Source organism: Neomonachus schauinslandi, chromosome 9, assembly GCF_002201575.2.
Source record: "Neomonachus schauinslandi chromosome 9, ASM220157v2, whole genome shotgun sequence".
In the NCBI taxonomy this organism is placed as follows: Eukaryota; Metazoa; Chordata; class Mammalia; order Carnivora; family Phocidae; genus Neomonachus; species Neomonachus schauinslandi.
In genome coordinates, this window is record NC_058411.1 from 73729665 (window position 1) to 73746187 (window position 16523).

The 16523-nt window shown below is 37.3% G+C and overlaps 1 protein-coding gene across 1 annotated transcript; it reads left to right on the forward strand.

Moving 5' to 3' along the window:
- The first annotated feature begins 8769 nt into the window (after nucleotides 1–8769).
- LOC110585526 (olfactory receptor 4Q3-like) lies at nucleotides 8770–9589 on the forward strand. Its single transcript, XM_021695710.2, is given in 3 exon segments — nucleotides 8770–9328; nucleotides 9331–9390; nucleotides 9393–9589. Coding segments are annotated over 3 exon segments (816 nt in total).
- Nucleotides 9590–16523: the final 6934 nt, after the last annotated feature.

Below are 16523 nucleotides of genomic sequence, written 5' to 3' on the forward strand. Positions count from 1 at the left end.
TTTTCCTTATCCATTTTCCTCATCCATGTATTGATGAACACTTAGGTTGCTTTCATGTCTTGGTTATTGTAAATAATGCTGCATTTAACATAGGGATGCATATATCTTTTCGACTTGTGTTTTTGTTTTCCCTGGGTAAGTACCCAATAGAGGAATTATTAGATCATGTGGTATCTCTATTTTTAATTTTTTGAGGAACCTCCATACTGTTTTCCACAGTGACTGTACCCATTTATATTACAACCAAGGGTTGCTTTTTCTCCATATCTTTGCCAACACTTGTTGTTTCTTGTTTTTTTTTTTAAATTTTAGCCATCCTAAGTATGAAGTGATATCTCATTGTGGTTTTGATTTGCATTTCTCTGATAATTACTGATGTTGAGCATCATTTCATGTGTCTATTGGCTGTCTGTATATCTTCTTCGGAAAAATGTCTATTCAGGTCCTCTGCTTATTTTTTAATTGGGTTCATTTTTTTTGATGTTGAGTTATATATGATCTTTGTATATTTTGGATATTAACACCTTATTGGATGTATCATTTGCAAATATCCTCTTCCATCCAATAGGTTTTCTTTTTGTTTTGCTGATAGTTTTCTTCACTGTGCACAAGATTTTTATTTTGGTATCATCCCAATAGCTTATTTTTGCTTTTTTCCCCTTGACTTAGGAGACTTTAGTCTGACCTGGCCAATGTCAGCGAAATTACTGCCTATATTCTCTTCTAAGAGTTTTATGGTTTCAGGTTTCACATTTAAGTCTTTAATCAATTTTGAGTTTATTTTCAGTGTATGGTGTAAGAAAGTATTCCAGTTTCATTATTTTGCATGTAGCTGTCCAGTTTTCCCGGAACCATTTATTGAGACTGCCTTTTCCTTTTCCTTATTGTATATTCTTCCCTCTTTTGTCATGGATGAACTGACCATTTAAATGTGAGTTTATTTCTGGGCTCTCTATCCTGTTCCATTGATCTATGTATCTATTTTTGTGCCAGTACCATGTTGTTTTGGTTAGCTGCTTTCTAGTATATCTTAAAATCTGGAATTGTGATACCTTTATTTTTTCTCAAGATTGCTTTGGCTATTTGGGGTCTTCTGTGGTTCCATACAAATTTTCATATTACTCTACTTTTGTGAAAAAATGCTTTTGGTATTTTTATAGGGATTGCATTGAATCTGTAGTATGGCCGTTTTGATAATGTTAATTCTTCCAATCCATGAGCTTGGAATATCTTTCTATTTGTTTGTGCTGTCTTGAATTTCTTTCATCAGGGTTTTATAGTTTTCAGAGTACAGGTCTTTCACCTCTTTGGTTAAGTTTATTCTGAGGTATTTCATTCTTTTTGGTACAATTACAAATGGTGTGATTTTTAAAAATTTCTCTTTCTGTTACTTCATTGTTAGTGATAGAAATGTTATCAATTTCTAATTGATATTAATATTAATTTTGTATTCTCCTACTTTGCTGAATTTGTTTATTATTTCTAGTAGGTTTTTTGGTGGAGTCTTTAGGATTTCTATGTATAGTATCATGTCATCTGCAAATAGTGACGGTTTAACTTCTTCTTTATCAATATGGATGCCCTCTCTCTCTTTCTTTCTTCCCTCCCTTCCTCCCTTTCTCTCTTCCTTCCTTTCCTCCTTCCTCCCTACCTCCTTCCCTTCCTTCTTTCCTTCCTTCCCTTCCTTCCTTCCTTCTCTTTCTTTCATCTGATTGTTGGGGCTAGGCCTTCCAGTACTTTGTTGAATAAAAAGGGGGTGTGTGGACATCCTTGTCTTGTTCCTGACCTTAGAGGGAAAGCTCTCGGTTTTTCACCATTGAGTATGATGTTAGCTGTGGGTTTTTCATATATGGTCTTTATTATGTTGAGGTATGCTACCTCTGCTCTATTTGTTGAGAGTTTTTATCACGAATGGATGTTGAATCTTGTCAAATGCTTGGTCTGCATCTATTGAGATTATCATATGACTTTTAACCTTTGTTTTGTTAATGTGGTGTATGACGAGTGATTTGTCAATATTGAACCATCTTGCATCCTGGGAATAAATCTCACCTGATTGTGGTGAAGATATTTTTAATCTATTGTTATATGTGGTTTGTTAATATTTTGTTGATGATTTTTGCATCTTTGTTCATCAGAGATCCTGGCCTATAGTTTTCTGTTTTTTTTGTAATGTCTTTGGTTTCGGTATCAGGCTAATGGTGGCCTTGTAGAATGTATTTGAAAGGTTTCCTTCTTCTATGTTTTGGAATAGCTGGAGGAGAATAGGTATTAATTCTTCTTTAAATGTCTGGTAGAATTCACCTGTGAATGCATCTGGTCCTGGACTTTTACTTTTGGTAGTTTTTGATTACCAATTCAATTTTGTTACTTGTAATTGGTGTGTTTAGATTTTATATTTCTTCCTAGTTCAGTTCTGGGAGGTTATGTTTCTAGGAATTTGTCCATTTCTTCTAGGTTGTTCAGTTTGTTGGCATATAATCTTTCACAGTATTCTCTTACAGTCCTTTGTATTTCTTTGGTGTCAGTTGTTACTTCTCTTTTATTTCTGCTTTTATTTATTTGGATCCTTTCTCTTTTTCTTAATGAGCCTGGCTAAGGCTTTTTCAGTTTTATTTATCTTTTTTAAAAACTAACTCTTGGTTTCATTGATTTTTTTCTTTTCTTTTTTTTTTTTTTTAGTCTTTACATCATTTATTTCTGCTCTGCTCTTTATTTTCCTTCTTCTACTCACGTTGGGCTTTGTCCTTTTTTTTTTTTTTTAAGATTTTATTTATTTATTTGACAGAGAGAGAGAGATTGAGCATGAGCACAAGCAGGGGAAGCTGCACGGGAGGGAGAAGCAGGCTCCCTGCTGAGCAGGGAGCTGGATGCGGGGCTCAATCCCAGAACTCTGGGATCATGACCTGAGCTGAAAGCAGATGCTTAACCGACTGAGCCACCCAGGTGCCCCATTCTTCTTTTTTCTAGTTCCTTTAGGTATAAGGTTAAATTGTTTGAATATTTTCTTATTTTTCGAGATAGGCCTGTATTACTGTATATTTCCCTTTTAGAACTCCTTTTGCTGTTTCAATGATTTTGGACCATTGTGTTTTTATTTTCATTTGTCTCCATGTATTTTTTTATTTCTTCTTTGATTACTTCATTGATCCATTGGTTGTTTAGTACCATTTAGTCTCCAAATGTTAGTGTTTTCTCCAGCTTTTTTCTTGTGTTTATTTCTAGTTTCAAACTATTGTGTACATAAAAGATGCATGGTATGATTTCAATCTTCTTAAATTTGTTAAGGCTTGTTTTATGTCCTAATGTGATCTAATTCTGGAGAATGTTCCATGTGCACTTGAAAAGAATATATATTCTATTCTTTTTGGTTGGAATGTTCTCTATATACCTGTTCTGTCCATCTGGTCCATGTGTCATTCAAAGACATTGTTTCCTTATTTATTTTGTGTCTGGATGATCTCCTATTAATGTTAAGTGGAGTGTTAAAGTCTCCTACTACTATTGTATTACCATCAATTTCTCTCTTTATGTCTGTTAATATTTGTTTTATGTATTTAGGTGTCCCACTGTTGTGTTCATAAATATTAACAATATCAACAGATGAACGGATAAAGATGTGGTATATATATACAATGGAATAGTACTCAACCATTAGAAAGGATGAATACTTATCATTTACATTGACATGGATGGAACTGAAGGGGATTATGCTGAGTGAAATAAGTCAATCAGAGGAAGACAATTATCAGATGGTTTCACTCATATGTGGACTATAAGAAATAGCACAGAGGTCACAGGGGAAAACTGAATGGTAAGTCATCAGAGAGGGAAACAAACCATGAGAGACCCTTAACTATAGGATAGAAACAGAGGGTTGCTGGAGGGGAGGGGGTGGGGGGATGGGGTAATTGGGTGATGGGCATTAAGGAGGGCACATGATGTGATGAACACTGGGTGTTATATGCAACTGGTATATTATTGAACACTACATCTGAAACTAATAATGTACTATATGTTGGCTAATTGAATTTAAATAAGGAAAGAATAAGTATATTCTCTTGTTGGGTTGATCCCTTTATCATTATATAATATCTTTCTTTGTCTCTTATTACAGTCTTTGTTTTAAAGTCTATTTTGTCTCATATAAGTATTGCTACCCCAGCCTTTTTTTTTTTTTTGGCTTTCATTTGAATGGCGAATTTTTTTTTTTTAAGATTTTTTATTATTTATTTGACAGAGAGAGACACAGCGAGAGAGGGAACACAGGCAGAGTGGGTGGGAGAGAGAGAAGCAGGCTTCCCGCAGAGCAGGGAGCCTGATGCGGGGCTTGATCCCAGGACCCTGGGATCATGACCTGAGCTGAAAGCAGACGCTTAATGACTGAGCCACCCAGGTGCCCTGAATGGCGAATGTTTTATCATCATTTCAATTTCAGTCTATTTGCGTCTTTAGGTCTGAGGTGAGTCTCTTGTAGGCAGCATATAGATGGGACTTGTTTTTTTCAATCCATTCCACTACTCTATTCCACCAGAGAATGAAAGAGAAATAGGCAGATTAGAGACCCAGCAAATTAACCAAGTAATGTCACTCTAAAAAATGTTTGTTTTCAAGATCCATCCCCCCATTGCTGGCATTCTGCATCTATTCTGAGTTCCTAAAACACTAAATAACTAGAAGACTAGCTTAAATATTAATAAGTTCTCTACCCACACCTACTGAAATTAGTTCCTTTTCTTCATTCTCTAATATGCTTTGCCTTGACTAAATCTGCCCAAACTCATAGGATCTTCCTCCCATTATTGTTGTCTGGGTATTTATGCTACAGTATTGTTGATGAGAAGACTTAGGATGAAAGCAAGAAAAACAAATAATGGTCATTTAGATTAATTTTATTTTAATTGTTCATTGTTAGTGAATGAAGACATTATCTTCAGATGAGTTTATTTTTTAATTATTTAAATTCAATTTAATTAACACATACTGTATTATTAGTAGAATTCAGTAATTCATCAGTTGCATACAACACCCAGTTCTCATTACTTGAAGTGCCCTCCTAATGCCCATCACCCAGTTACCCCATCCTCCCACCCACCTCCCCTCCAGGACCCTCAGCTTGTTTCCCATAGTTAAGAGTCTCTTACAGTTTCCCTTCCTCTCTATTTTCATCTTATTTTATTTTTCCTTCCCTTCCCCTATGTTCATGTGTTTTGTTTCTTAAATTACATACATATGAGTGAACTCATATGGTATTTGTCTTTCTCTGATTGACTTATTTCGCTTAGCATAATACCCTCTAGTTCCATCCTCATCATTGCAAATTGCAAGATTTCATTCTTTTTGATGGCTCAGTAATATTCAGGTGAGTGTGCAAATATGACTCATCTATAGAGATTGTTACAAAATTGACATGCTTAAGACCCATCATTCGGGTGCCTGGGTGGCTCAGTTGGTTAAGCGACTGCCTTCCGCTCAGGTCATGATCCTGGAGTCCCAGGATCGAGTCCCGCATCGGGCTCCCTGCTCGGCAGGGAGTCTGCTTCTCCCTCTGACCCTCCTCCCTCTCATGCTCTCTGTCTCTCATTCTCTCTCTCTTAAATAAATAAATAAAATCTTAAAAAAAAAAAAAGACCCATCATTCATCTTCTGAATTAGAATTGACAAGGTTCAGATGGCTGAGTAATCAGAAAGGATGAATACCCAACTTTTACATCAGCATGGATGGGACTGGAGGAGATTATGCTAAGTGAAATAAGTCAAGCAGAGAAAGTCAATTATCATATGGTTTCACTTATTTGTAGAACATAAGGAATAGCATGGAGGACATTAGAAGGAAGGGAAAAATGAAGTGGGGGAAGTCAGAGGGAGAGATGAACCATGAGAGACTATGGACTCTGAAAAACAAACAGGGTTTTAGAGGGGAGGGGGGAGGGGGATGGGTTAGCCTGGTGATGGGTATTAAGGAGGGCATGTACTGCATGGGGCACTGGGTGTTATACGAAAGCAATGGATCGTGGATCACCACATCAAAAACTAATGATGTATTTATGGTGACTAACATAACATAATAACATTTTAAAAATTTTAAAAAAATTGACAAGGTTCAGGCAAGCATAATTTGTAAAAAGGTCCTATTGATTTTGATATATACTCCTAGTTGAGAATCAATGATGTATAGCAATACTTGAAGTGGAGAGGTTAATTAGGAATTTGAAGAAGACAGAGAACACATTATCTGTGAAAGGCCCACCTCTACATTAGAACAAGAAATTTATATGATCTTAGATATAATATATTAAGTAAACTATGGGTATTATCCAATAAATTATTGAAAGTAGAAATCTGATATCAAGTTCTAGTTCCTTCCCATGAAATGAGTGCCTATGATAATAACATAATAATCTGTTTCATTCTGGGATGCATTTGTTCATAAAATGTTTTTACAGTGTCTTGACTATACTAGCATTCTGTATGTCCTATGTTCTTTTACATAAGAGCTTGATCTCATCTAATCAAACATCTTAGATCATTAGAAAGAACACCAAAATGCCATCTCCATATGAAAATTCACAATCCTTTGTATATCCAAAGAAGATTAGAAAATTTCCACTGTATCAGAGCTCAAGTAGGACTCTACATATGACAGCAAATGGTTTCCTGTCTTTTTTACTTTGTTTTTCTTTTCCAAATGATTCTAGAGAGTGAGGTAGTTTCTTCTATTATTTATCAGATTGTAGAATTAGATGTACCTGGGCACCTGACTCTATAGGCAGGTGAAGAGGATGGTCACATATGTGGTGTTACCAAGACACCCAAAAGTTCCTTGGGTCCCAAATCTCTCTCCTGCTTGCTTATCTTGAAATATTGTATAAAGTGAATTTTTTTTTGCTCTTAAGAATTTTTCTTTTTGGGATGTCTGAATAACAATCACATAACTTTCCCTGACTGATATGAGAGAACCAAGTGCAATATGATATAGGTAACTGGGACTGAGGACAGAAAAATGCAAATTTTGTCTCACTCGATATTTTACCAAGAGCTAGTTCTAGATTGAAAATATACTAATCTAGACAGAGAAACATCTGCTAATTCTTCACTGCTTCAAGGGAGGGAGGTGCCAACATTGTCTGATTTTTTATTTGTAATCTGAGATATTCTTACCCAATATTGGGAATGAATGTAAATGTAGAGCAGGAGAAAATGGATGAAACAGTATCTTAGTGTAAACTTTACTTCTTTTAAGTGTACCTATGATTGTTGAAAAGTCCAAAAGCAGCATAATTCTGATTTGCCATATTATCCTCTCCTACAAAATGTATCATGATGGGGCACCTGGGTGGCTCACTTGGTTAAGCATCTGACTCTTGATTTTGGCTCAGGTTGGGATCTTCTGGTCCTGAGGTCAGGCTCTGCACTCAGTGGGGAGTCTGCTTGAGATTCTCTCTCTCTCTCCCTCTCCCTCTGCCTGTTCCCAAAACCTCTCTCTGTTTCTCTCTCTCTAAAATAAATAAATCTTAAAAAAAAAATTGAAATAGGGGCACCTGGGTGGCTCAGTTGGTTAAGTGTCTGCCTTCAGCACAGGTCATGATCTCAGGTTCCTGGGATCAAGTCCTACATCAGGCTCTCTGCCCAGTGGGGAGTCATCTTCTCCCTCTCCCTTTCCCTCTACTCTCTCTCTCCCTCAAATAAATAAATAAATAATCTTTAAAAAATAAAATGAGAGATGAAATAAAGAAAATTTTGCCTCACTTTGAGGGAATTAAGTCATTTAAAAATTTTTTTATTTAAATTCAATGTAGTTTATTTAAATTCAATAGCCAACTATATGTTATTAAATTCAAAGCCAACTATAAATTTAAAAAATTCAATGTAGTTAACATATACTGTGTTATTAGTTTCAGGGGTAGAATTTAGTGATTCATCAGTTGCAGATAACACCCAGTACTCGTTACTCAAGTGCCCCCCTTAATGACCATCACCCAGTACCCCATCCCCCATCCCTCCCCTCCAGTTCATTCCCTAGAGTTCAGTGTCTTTTAGGCTTACCTCGCTCTCTATTTTCATCTTATTTTATTTTTCCTTCCCTTCCTCTATGTTCATCTATTTTGTTTCTTAAATTCCATGTATGAGTGATTTTTTAATGTAAGTGTATTTTGTTCATAGACAGATTATATTTGATTCTTGAAACAACCTTGGAAGATATTATTATCTCCATATTAGATTGAATATACAAAGAAGAAAACTCAGGTTTGATAGCTTGCCTGAGGTCAGTGCAGTGGTGTAATGATTTTCATGTTCTCATCACCTCATGCCCAGTTCATTGTCTCCCTCCCTCCCTAGTTTGCTGTAAATGCAACTTAAAAGCATTATAGGAGAGGGCGCCTGGGTGGCTCAATCGTTAAGTGTCTGCCTTAGGCTCAGGTCATGATCCCAGAGTCCTGGGATCGAGTCCTGCATCAGGCTACCTGCTCCGCGGGAAGCCAGTTTCTCCCTCTCCCACTCCACCTGTTTGTGTTCCTGCTCTTGCTATCTCTCTCTGTCACATAAATAAATAAAATCTAAAAAACCCCCAAAACATTGTAGGAATGAAGAGTTGGAAGCTATGCAAAATATTCCTCATTCTATTATACAGGAATGTGTATTTCCTACCTCACAGAAATGATTCCAAGGTGACAGAATTTGTTCTTCTGGGCCTATCATCCTCCTGGGAGCTACAACTGTTTCTCTTCTTAATATTTTTGTTATTTTACATGACTATTGTAAATAGTAATGGTATTGATAATGGTAACAGTGGGAACTGATGCCCGCCTGCTCCAATCTCCTATGTACTATTTTTTGGGCCATCTGTCCTTCATTGACCTATGCCTGACCTGTATTACCGTGCCTCAGATGTTAGATTTTCTACAGCAGGGGAAGATCATCTCTTTTTCAGGATGCTTGGCCCAGATCTACTTCTTGCACTTTCTAGGAGCCAGTGAGATGTTTCTGCTGACAGTCATGGCCTATGATAGGTATGTTGCCATATGTCATCCTTTGCACTACCTGTCAGTCATGAACCGCCAGCTGTGCTTTCAGTTGGTTTTTGCCTGTTGGTGTGGGGGTTTCATCCACTCCATCACACAGGTCACACTGGTGATCCAGCTGCCCTTCTGTGGTCCCAGTGAACTGGACAACTTCTACTGTGATGTCCCACAGGTCATCAAGCTAGCGTGCATGGACACATATGTGGTAGAGGTGCTGATGGTCTCAAACAGTGGTCTGCTATCTCTCGTCTGCTTCTTGGTCTTGCTATTCTCTTATGCCATCATCCTGATCACCCTGAGAACTCGCTTCCACCAGGGCCAGAGCAGGCACTCTCTACCTGTGCCTCCCACCTAACAGTGGTCAGCCTGATTTTGTGCCCTGTGTATTCATCTACCTGAGGCCTTTCCGCAGCTTCTCTGTGGATAAGATGTTCTCCATCTTTTACACAGTGATCACACCTATGTTGAACCCTCTCATCTACACACTCAGAAATACTGAAATGAAGACAGCCATGAAGAAGCTGAGAAAAAAGCATGTGGCATCCTTCTGCCATATTAAAGGATGAACAGGAAGAGGTGATTTAGAGAGCATAACTTTCTTGGGACATTCTTAACTCATCCTGTACATGGGTATATGCATGAAACCAATTTGATGACTTTGGCATAAAAGCCTGCATCAAAATTATAATGCATTGCTGTTGATTGCTATTGAGGCATAGTGGCTTTGTAGGGTGTTAAATATTAAGCAGGGAAGTCAGGAGTGTTTATTGGCCCAGGAATTGAGTAGTAGGTTCAAGAGGACAACTTGAAAGACCAACTCTTCTATCCTTTGTCTATAACTAGTCTTCATTTGCTTATGTCATTTCACTTTTAAATTCTCTTCAAATGAAAGAAGGTATCCCATCTCCTTTTTTGTCCTGCTCTTCTGGGTGTAACAACTCCTAGGTCAGGAGGTTCCTTCTGATGTCCATCAGAGTCCCTTCTGGAGCAGTGTGAATCCCTTTTGTCCTGCCTCTAAGAAAGCCTGAAAACAGCACTAACCACCCTACATATTAATGTTCACCTATGGACTGTGTTATATATTGTGCCAAATTTTAGAAATGCACTTGAATTCAATTCAGGTAAGTGACCAGTGCTCTTAGTGAAGTTTACATGTGAAGGCAAGGAAGCCTGGCAATGCCAGGTGCTGGAAACTCCCAGTGTCCTGCCCTGGAGGCTTCTTTAGAAGAGGCATTGCATTCCCCTTGAGTTTCTTTAAGTGGAGTTACAGCAGGGGCAAGTGTATAAGCTGGCAATAATATTAAGCTCTGAACTGTAAGGGAAAAAAAGAAATGAACCGTGGTTTAAAGTACTCATGGTTATTACCTCCAAGTCTCAAAGGTAGTTTTAGAAGTAGGTAATATTATTTAATTTCACTTTTACAAATGAACTCAGATTTCTTTTTTTTTTTAAAGGATTTATTTATTTATTTTAGAGAGAGGGAGAGAGAAAGAGAGTGCAAGGGGGGAGGGGCAGAGGGAGAGAAAGAGAGAATCTCAGGCAAACTCCTTGCCTAGTGTGGAGCCCAATGTAGTGTTCAACCCCACAATCCTGAGACCATGACCTCAGCTCAAATCAAGAGTCTGACCGTCAACCACCTGAGCCACCCAGTTGTCCTGAAGTCAGATTTCTTAAGTGACTTTTACAAGATCACTCAGAAAAAACATCACACAAGAAAGCTAGGAATTTTGGATAATTAAGATTAAGCTAATATTTTTCTTTCCAGAAAGTCTTTGCCTCAATTAGATGGACTAATTGTATATTTTCTACTATATCTATAGAGGATCTCCAGAGCTAGGAGATCACTAAAAACCTGCACAAAAACGTTTATATTTAAGGTTATCTATTTATGACATTAGGATCTTTGCAATTTCTTATGTCAATGGAAAGGTATTAATTCTGTTCACTAAATAATCATATAACTATGGGCTGTTAGCAATATTTTTATATTTGCTCACTTATTTCCTAATCAGTTGCAATGGAGAGGCTTTTTAAATTACTTAGCTGATATTCGCTGTGGGTTTTTCATAGATGGATTTTATGAACTTGAGGAATGTTCCCTCTATCCCTATACTCTGAAGAGTTTTAATCAGGAAAGGATGGTGTATTTTGTCAAATGCTTTTTCTGCATCAATTGAGAGGACCATATGGTTCTTCTCCCTCCTCTTATTAATGTGTTCTATCACACTGATTGATTTGGTTAGCCTGGTGATGGGTATTAAGGAGGGCACGTACTGCATGGAGCACTGGGTGTTATACGAAAACAATGGATCGTGGATCACCACATCGAAAACTAATGATGTATTGTATGGTGACTAACATAATAAAATTTAATTAAAAAAATAAATTACTTAGCTGAAAAACAACCCAGGAAAGAAAATATCTGAAACCCCAGCAAATATTAGGATTTACTAGGTAATTGCAATACCTGTGGTCATGGAAGAGCTTGGGTGATTTCTTAGTAAGATGAGTGTGGGGGGAGTAGCATCCCTGGTATGGCACACATTCTCCTCTTTCATTCCACAACATTTCCCCAGAGGTCCTTTGCCTGTAGTGAATTTCCAGAAGAGCAGACAGGAGGACACTGTCAGCCAGAGAGTAGTTGTATGAGTTGACAAGATTTAAGTGGTACTGCGCAGTCAGCGAGACGCATTGTAGGGACCTGAAACTCCAAGCTTTATTTATCTATTAGTAGGCTGCAACAACCTTTTTTCTAATGTTCCTCTTTTATAGCAACATTTAGAATCTTGGGATGTCATTTGAACTGTCCTTTTGATATTTGGGATTGGTAGCATTATATTCAGAAAAGCAAGAATTGTGTGTATTCCCTTTGGCATTTTCAGTACTTAATTATCTATATTAAACTTCTCTTTATTAATAAGCTGTTAACATTTCTGTTGGTCAGACTGTACATGATTGCTATCATCTCCAGAGTTCCCTTCTCAAATGCCTTGAGCCCACTCCCAGGGCCTGCCTGAGCCTTTCCTTTGGTTCTATCCTCCCGAGGGCAGCCCCTACACTGGTATGGGAACTTTTAGGCTGAGAGCACTGTGTGTAAACTGGGTGGACAGAGCCTGGAAATCTGGGTGGGAGAGTCCATATTCATACATGAGAGACCACTTGTGTTGGGATTTAGAACCAAGAGAAGAGGTGGGCTGAGAGTGAGGGCCAAAGCTTGCTCTTTCCACACTGCCATGTCTGTGTAGAAATTCAAGGAGTCTGAGGATTTTATTTTATTTATGAAATTTTCATTTAAATTCTAGTTCATTAACATATATGCAATATTGGTTTCAGGAGTAGAATTCGGAGATTCATCACATACATACAACACCTAGTGAAGGAGCTTAAGGATTTCATTTTTTTAAAAAGATCTTATTTTTTTATTTTTTAAAGTAATCTCTACCCCACCTTTGAGGCTCAAACTCACAACCCTGAGATCTAGTGTCACATGCTCTACCAACTGAGCCAGCCAGGTGCCCCATGAAGTGAAATTCTTTAAAATAATAATTTTATAGATGGTAAGCTTGTAGAGAATAATCTCTTGTAAAATTTTCCAGACCGATCTGTAGATTTGGAAACATTTTTGGAAGTTAAGCATATATATTGTTAAAATTGATCCATTAAAAAGTTGATAAATTAAGCTGAAAGAGTGTCAAAATTTTTTCCCACCTCAAAAATTTATGTCACATACATACTATTTTGTATTTTCTTTTAATCGCACCTTTACCCTGTATTTGATGGACAGTTTCTGAAATCGTCAACTGTAAAAGGGAAAATACAGAATATCCCAACTTTACTTTTTTTTCCCCCCTCAAAAAGACTCAAACAAGGTTAACTTGAAGTCATTCTGGATATTTTTATTTTTAGATTTCCAGCAATGTCTGACTCTAGCCTTCACTTTTTTCCCCCCTAAGTTCACTTCTCAACCAGAATCATAACTCAATTTGTTCTTAAAACATTGAGCCAGATACTGAATTATTATAGTGGTATTGAAAAATATAGTTATATATTTTTAAAATGTGGTTGTCAGAAATGGACTATCAGAAGAAAACCAGAAAGAGATACTCCTCACCATTTGCATTGCTTGGATTCTAACCAGATGCAAAACTCTGACACAGCCAGCCAAGCTGGGCAGGGAAATGATATCTTCCACCTTTCTCAGGTTCCAGTGCATTAGTTAGGACAGTCTATACACAAATTATGTACAATATTTTCAGAAACAATCTTACCCCACTTAGGCTTGTAATTTTGACCCATGTATCTAACTTTCTTTTTTTATTCTTGTTTTTTAAATTTAAATTCAATTAATTAACATATATTATTAGTTTCAGAGGTAGATTTCAGTGATTCATCAGTCTTATGTAATACCCAGTGCTCATTTATCATGGCCCTTCTTAATGTCTATCACCCAGTTACCCAATCCTACCACCCGCTCCCCTCCAGCAACCCTCAGTTTGTTTCTATGATTAAGAGTCTCTTATGGTTTGTCTCCCTCTCTGATACCATCTTATTTTATTTTTCCCTCCCTTCTCCTATGATCATCTGTTTTGTTTCTTAAATTCCACATATGAGTGAGATCATGTCATAATTGTCTTTCTCTGATTGACTTATTTCGCTTAGCATAATACCCTCTAGTTCAGTCCACTTTGTTGCAAATGGAAAGATTTCATTTTTTTTGATGGCTGAGTAATATTCCATTGTATATTTATACTACATTTTCTTTATCCATCTGTTGATGGATACCTGGGTTCTTTCAATATTTTGGCTATTGTGGACATTGCTGCTATAAACATAGGGGTGCAGGTGCCCCTTTGGATCACGACATTTGTATCTTTGGGGTTAATACCTAGTAGTGCAACTGCTGGGTCATAGGATAGCTCTGTTTTCAACTTTTTAAGGAATCTTCATACTGTTTTCCAGAGTGGCTATACCAGCTGGCATTCCCATTGACAGTGTAAGAGAGTTCCCATTTCTCCGCATCCTCGCCAACATCTGTTGTTTCCTGACTTGTTAATTTTAGCTGTTCTGACTGGTGTGAGGTGGTATCTCATTGTGGTTTTGATTTGAATTTCCCTGATGCCAAGTGATGTTGAGCACTTTTTCATGTGTCTGCTGGCCATTTGGATGTCTTCTTTGGAGGAAAGTCTCTTCATGTCTTCTGCCCATTTCTTCATTGGATTATTTGTTTTTTGGGTGTTGAATTTGATAAGTTCTTTATAGATTTTGGATACTAGCCCTTTATCTGATCTGTCATATGCAAATATCTTCTCCCATTCTGTCTGTTGTCTTTTGGTTTTGTTGACTGTTTTCTTTGCTATGCAGAAGCTTTTTATCTTGATGAAGTCCCAATAGTTCAGTTTTGCTTTTGTGTCCCTTGCCTTTGTAGACATGTCTAGCAAGAAGTTGCTGTGGCTGAGGTCAAAGAGGTTGCTCCCTGTGTTCTTCTCTAGGATTTTGATGGATTCCTGTCACATTTAGGTCTTTCATCCATTTTGAGTTTATCTTTCTATATGGTATAAGAAAATGGTCCAGTTTCATTCTTCTGCATGTGGCTGTCCAATTTTCCCAACACCATTTGTTGAAGAGACTGTCTTTTTTCCATTGGATATTCTTTCCTTCTTCATTGATGATTAGTTCCTCTGCCTATTCAGGATGTCTTCTGGTTCCATACAAATTTTAGGATTATTTGTTCAGCTCTGTGAAAAATGTCGATGGTATTTTGATAGGGATTCCATCAAATGTGTAGATTGCTCTGGGTAGCATAAACATTTTAATGATATTTATTCTTCCAGTCTATGAACATGGAATGCTTTTCCATTTCTTTGTGTCTTCCTCAATTTCTTTCATAAGTGTTCTGTAGTTTTTAGAGTACAGATCCTTTACCTCGTTGGTTAGGTTTATTCCTAGGTGTCTTATGGTTTTTGGTGCAATTGTAAATGGCATCAATTCCTTAATTTCTCTTTCATCTGTCCTTTTCTTAGTGTATAGAAATGCAACTGACTTCTGTGCATTAATTTTATATCCTAACATGCCACATTGCTCAATTGGTGTATGAATTCTAGCAGTTTTGGGGTGGAGTCTTTTGGGTTTTCCATATAAAATATCATGTCATCTGGGAAGAGTAAGAGTTTAACTTCTCTGCTAATATGAATGCCTTTTATTTCTTTTTTTGTCATCTGATTGCTGGGGCTAGGACTTCTGGTATATGTTGAACAATAGTGATGAGAGTGGGCATCCCTGTCATGTTCCTGATCTTAAGGGAAAAGCTCTCAGTTTTGCCCCATTGAGAATGATATTCACTGTGGGTTTTCATAGATGGCTTTTATGATACTGAGATATGTTCCCTCTATCCCTACACTGTGGAGAGTTTTAATCAAGAAAGGATGCTGTACTTTGTCAAAAGCTTTTTCTGCATCTATTGAGAGGATCATATGGTTCTTGTCCATTCTTTTATTTATGTAGTGTATCACATTGATTCATTTGTGAATGTTGAAACACCCTTGAATCCCAGGAATAAATCCCACTGGGCCATGGTGAATAATACTTTTAAAGTACCATTAGATCCTGTTGGCTAGTATCTTCGTGAGAATTTTCCCATCCATATTCATCTGGGATATTGGTCTGTAATTCTCCTTTTTGATGGGGTCTTTGTCTGGTTTGGGGATAAGGTAATGCTGGCCTCATAGAACAAGTTTGGAAGTGTTCCTTCTATTTTTATTTTTTGAAACAGCTTCAGTAGACTAGGTATTAATTCTCCTTCAAATGTTTGGTAGAATTCCCCTGGGAAGCCATCTGGCCCTGGACTCTTGTTTTTTGGGAGGTTTTTGATTACTGCTTCAATTTTCTTCCTGGTTATTGGTCTGTTCAGATTTTCTCTTTCTTCCTGTTTCAGTTTTGGTGGTGTTGTTTTTTTTTAAAGATTTTATTTATTTATTTGAAAGAGAGAGAGTGAGAGAAAGAGAGCATGAGCAGGGGAAGGGGGAGAAGCAGATTCCCCTGCTGAGAAGGGAGCCTGATGTGGGGCTTGATCCCAGGACACTGGGATCATGACCTGAGTTGAAGTTAGTCACTTAACCAACTGAGCCACTCAGGCATCCCACAGGTTTGGTAGTTTATAAGTTTCCAGGAATGCATGCATTTCTTCCAGATTGCCTAATTTGTTTGCATGTAGTTGCTCATAATATGTTCTTAAAGTTGTTTATATTTCCTTGGTGTTGGTCTTGATCTCTCCTCTTTCGTTCATGATTTTGTTAATTTGGGTCCTTTCTCTTTTCTCTATGATAAGTCTGGCTAGGGGTTTATCGATCTTATTAATTCTTTCAAAGAACCAGCTTTTTGTTTTGTCGACCTGTTGTACTGTTCTTCTGATTTCTATTTCATTGTTTTCTGCTCTAATATTTATTATTTTTCATCTCCTGCTTGGTTTAAGCTCTAGTTGCTGTTTTTTCTTCAGCTCCTTTA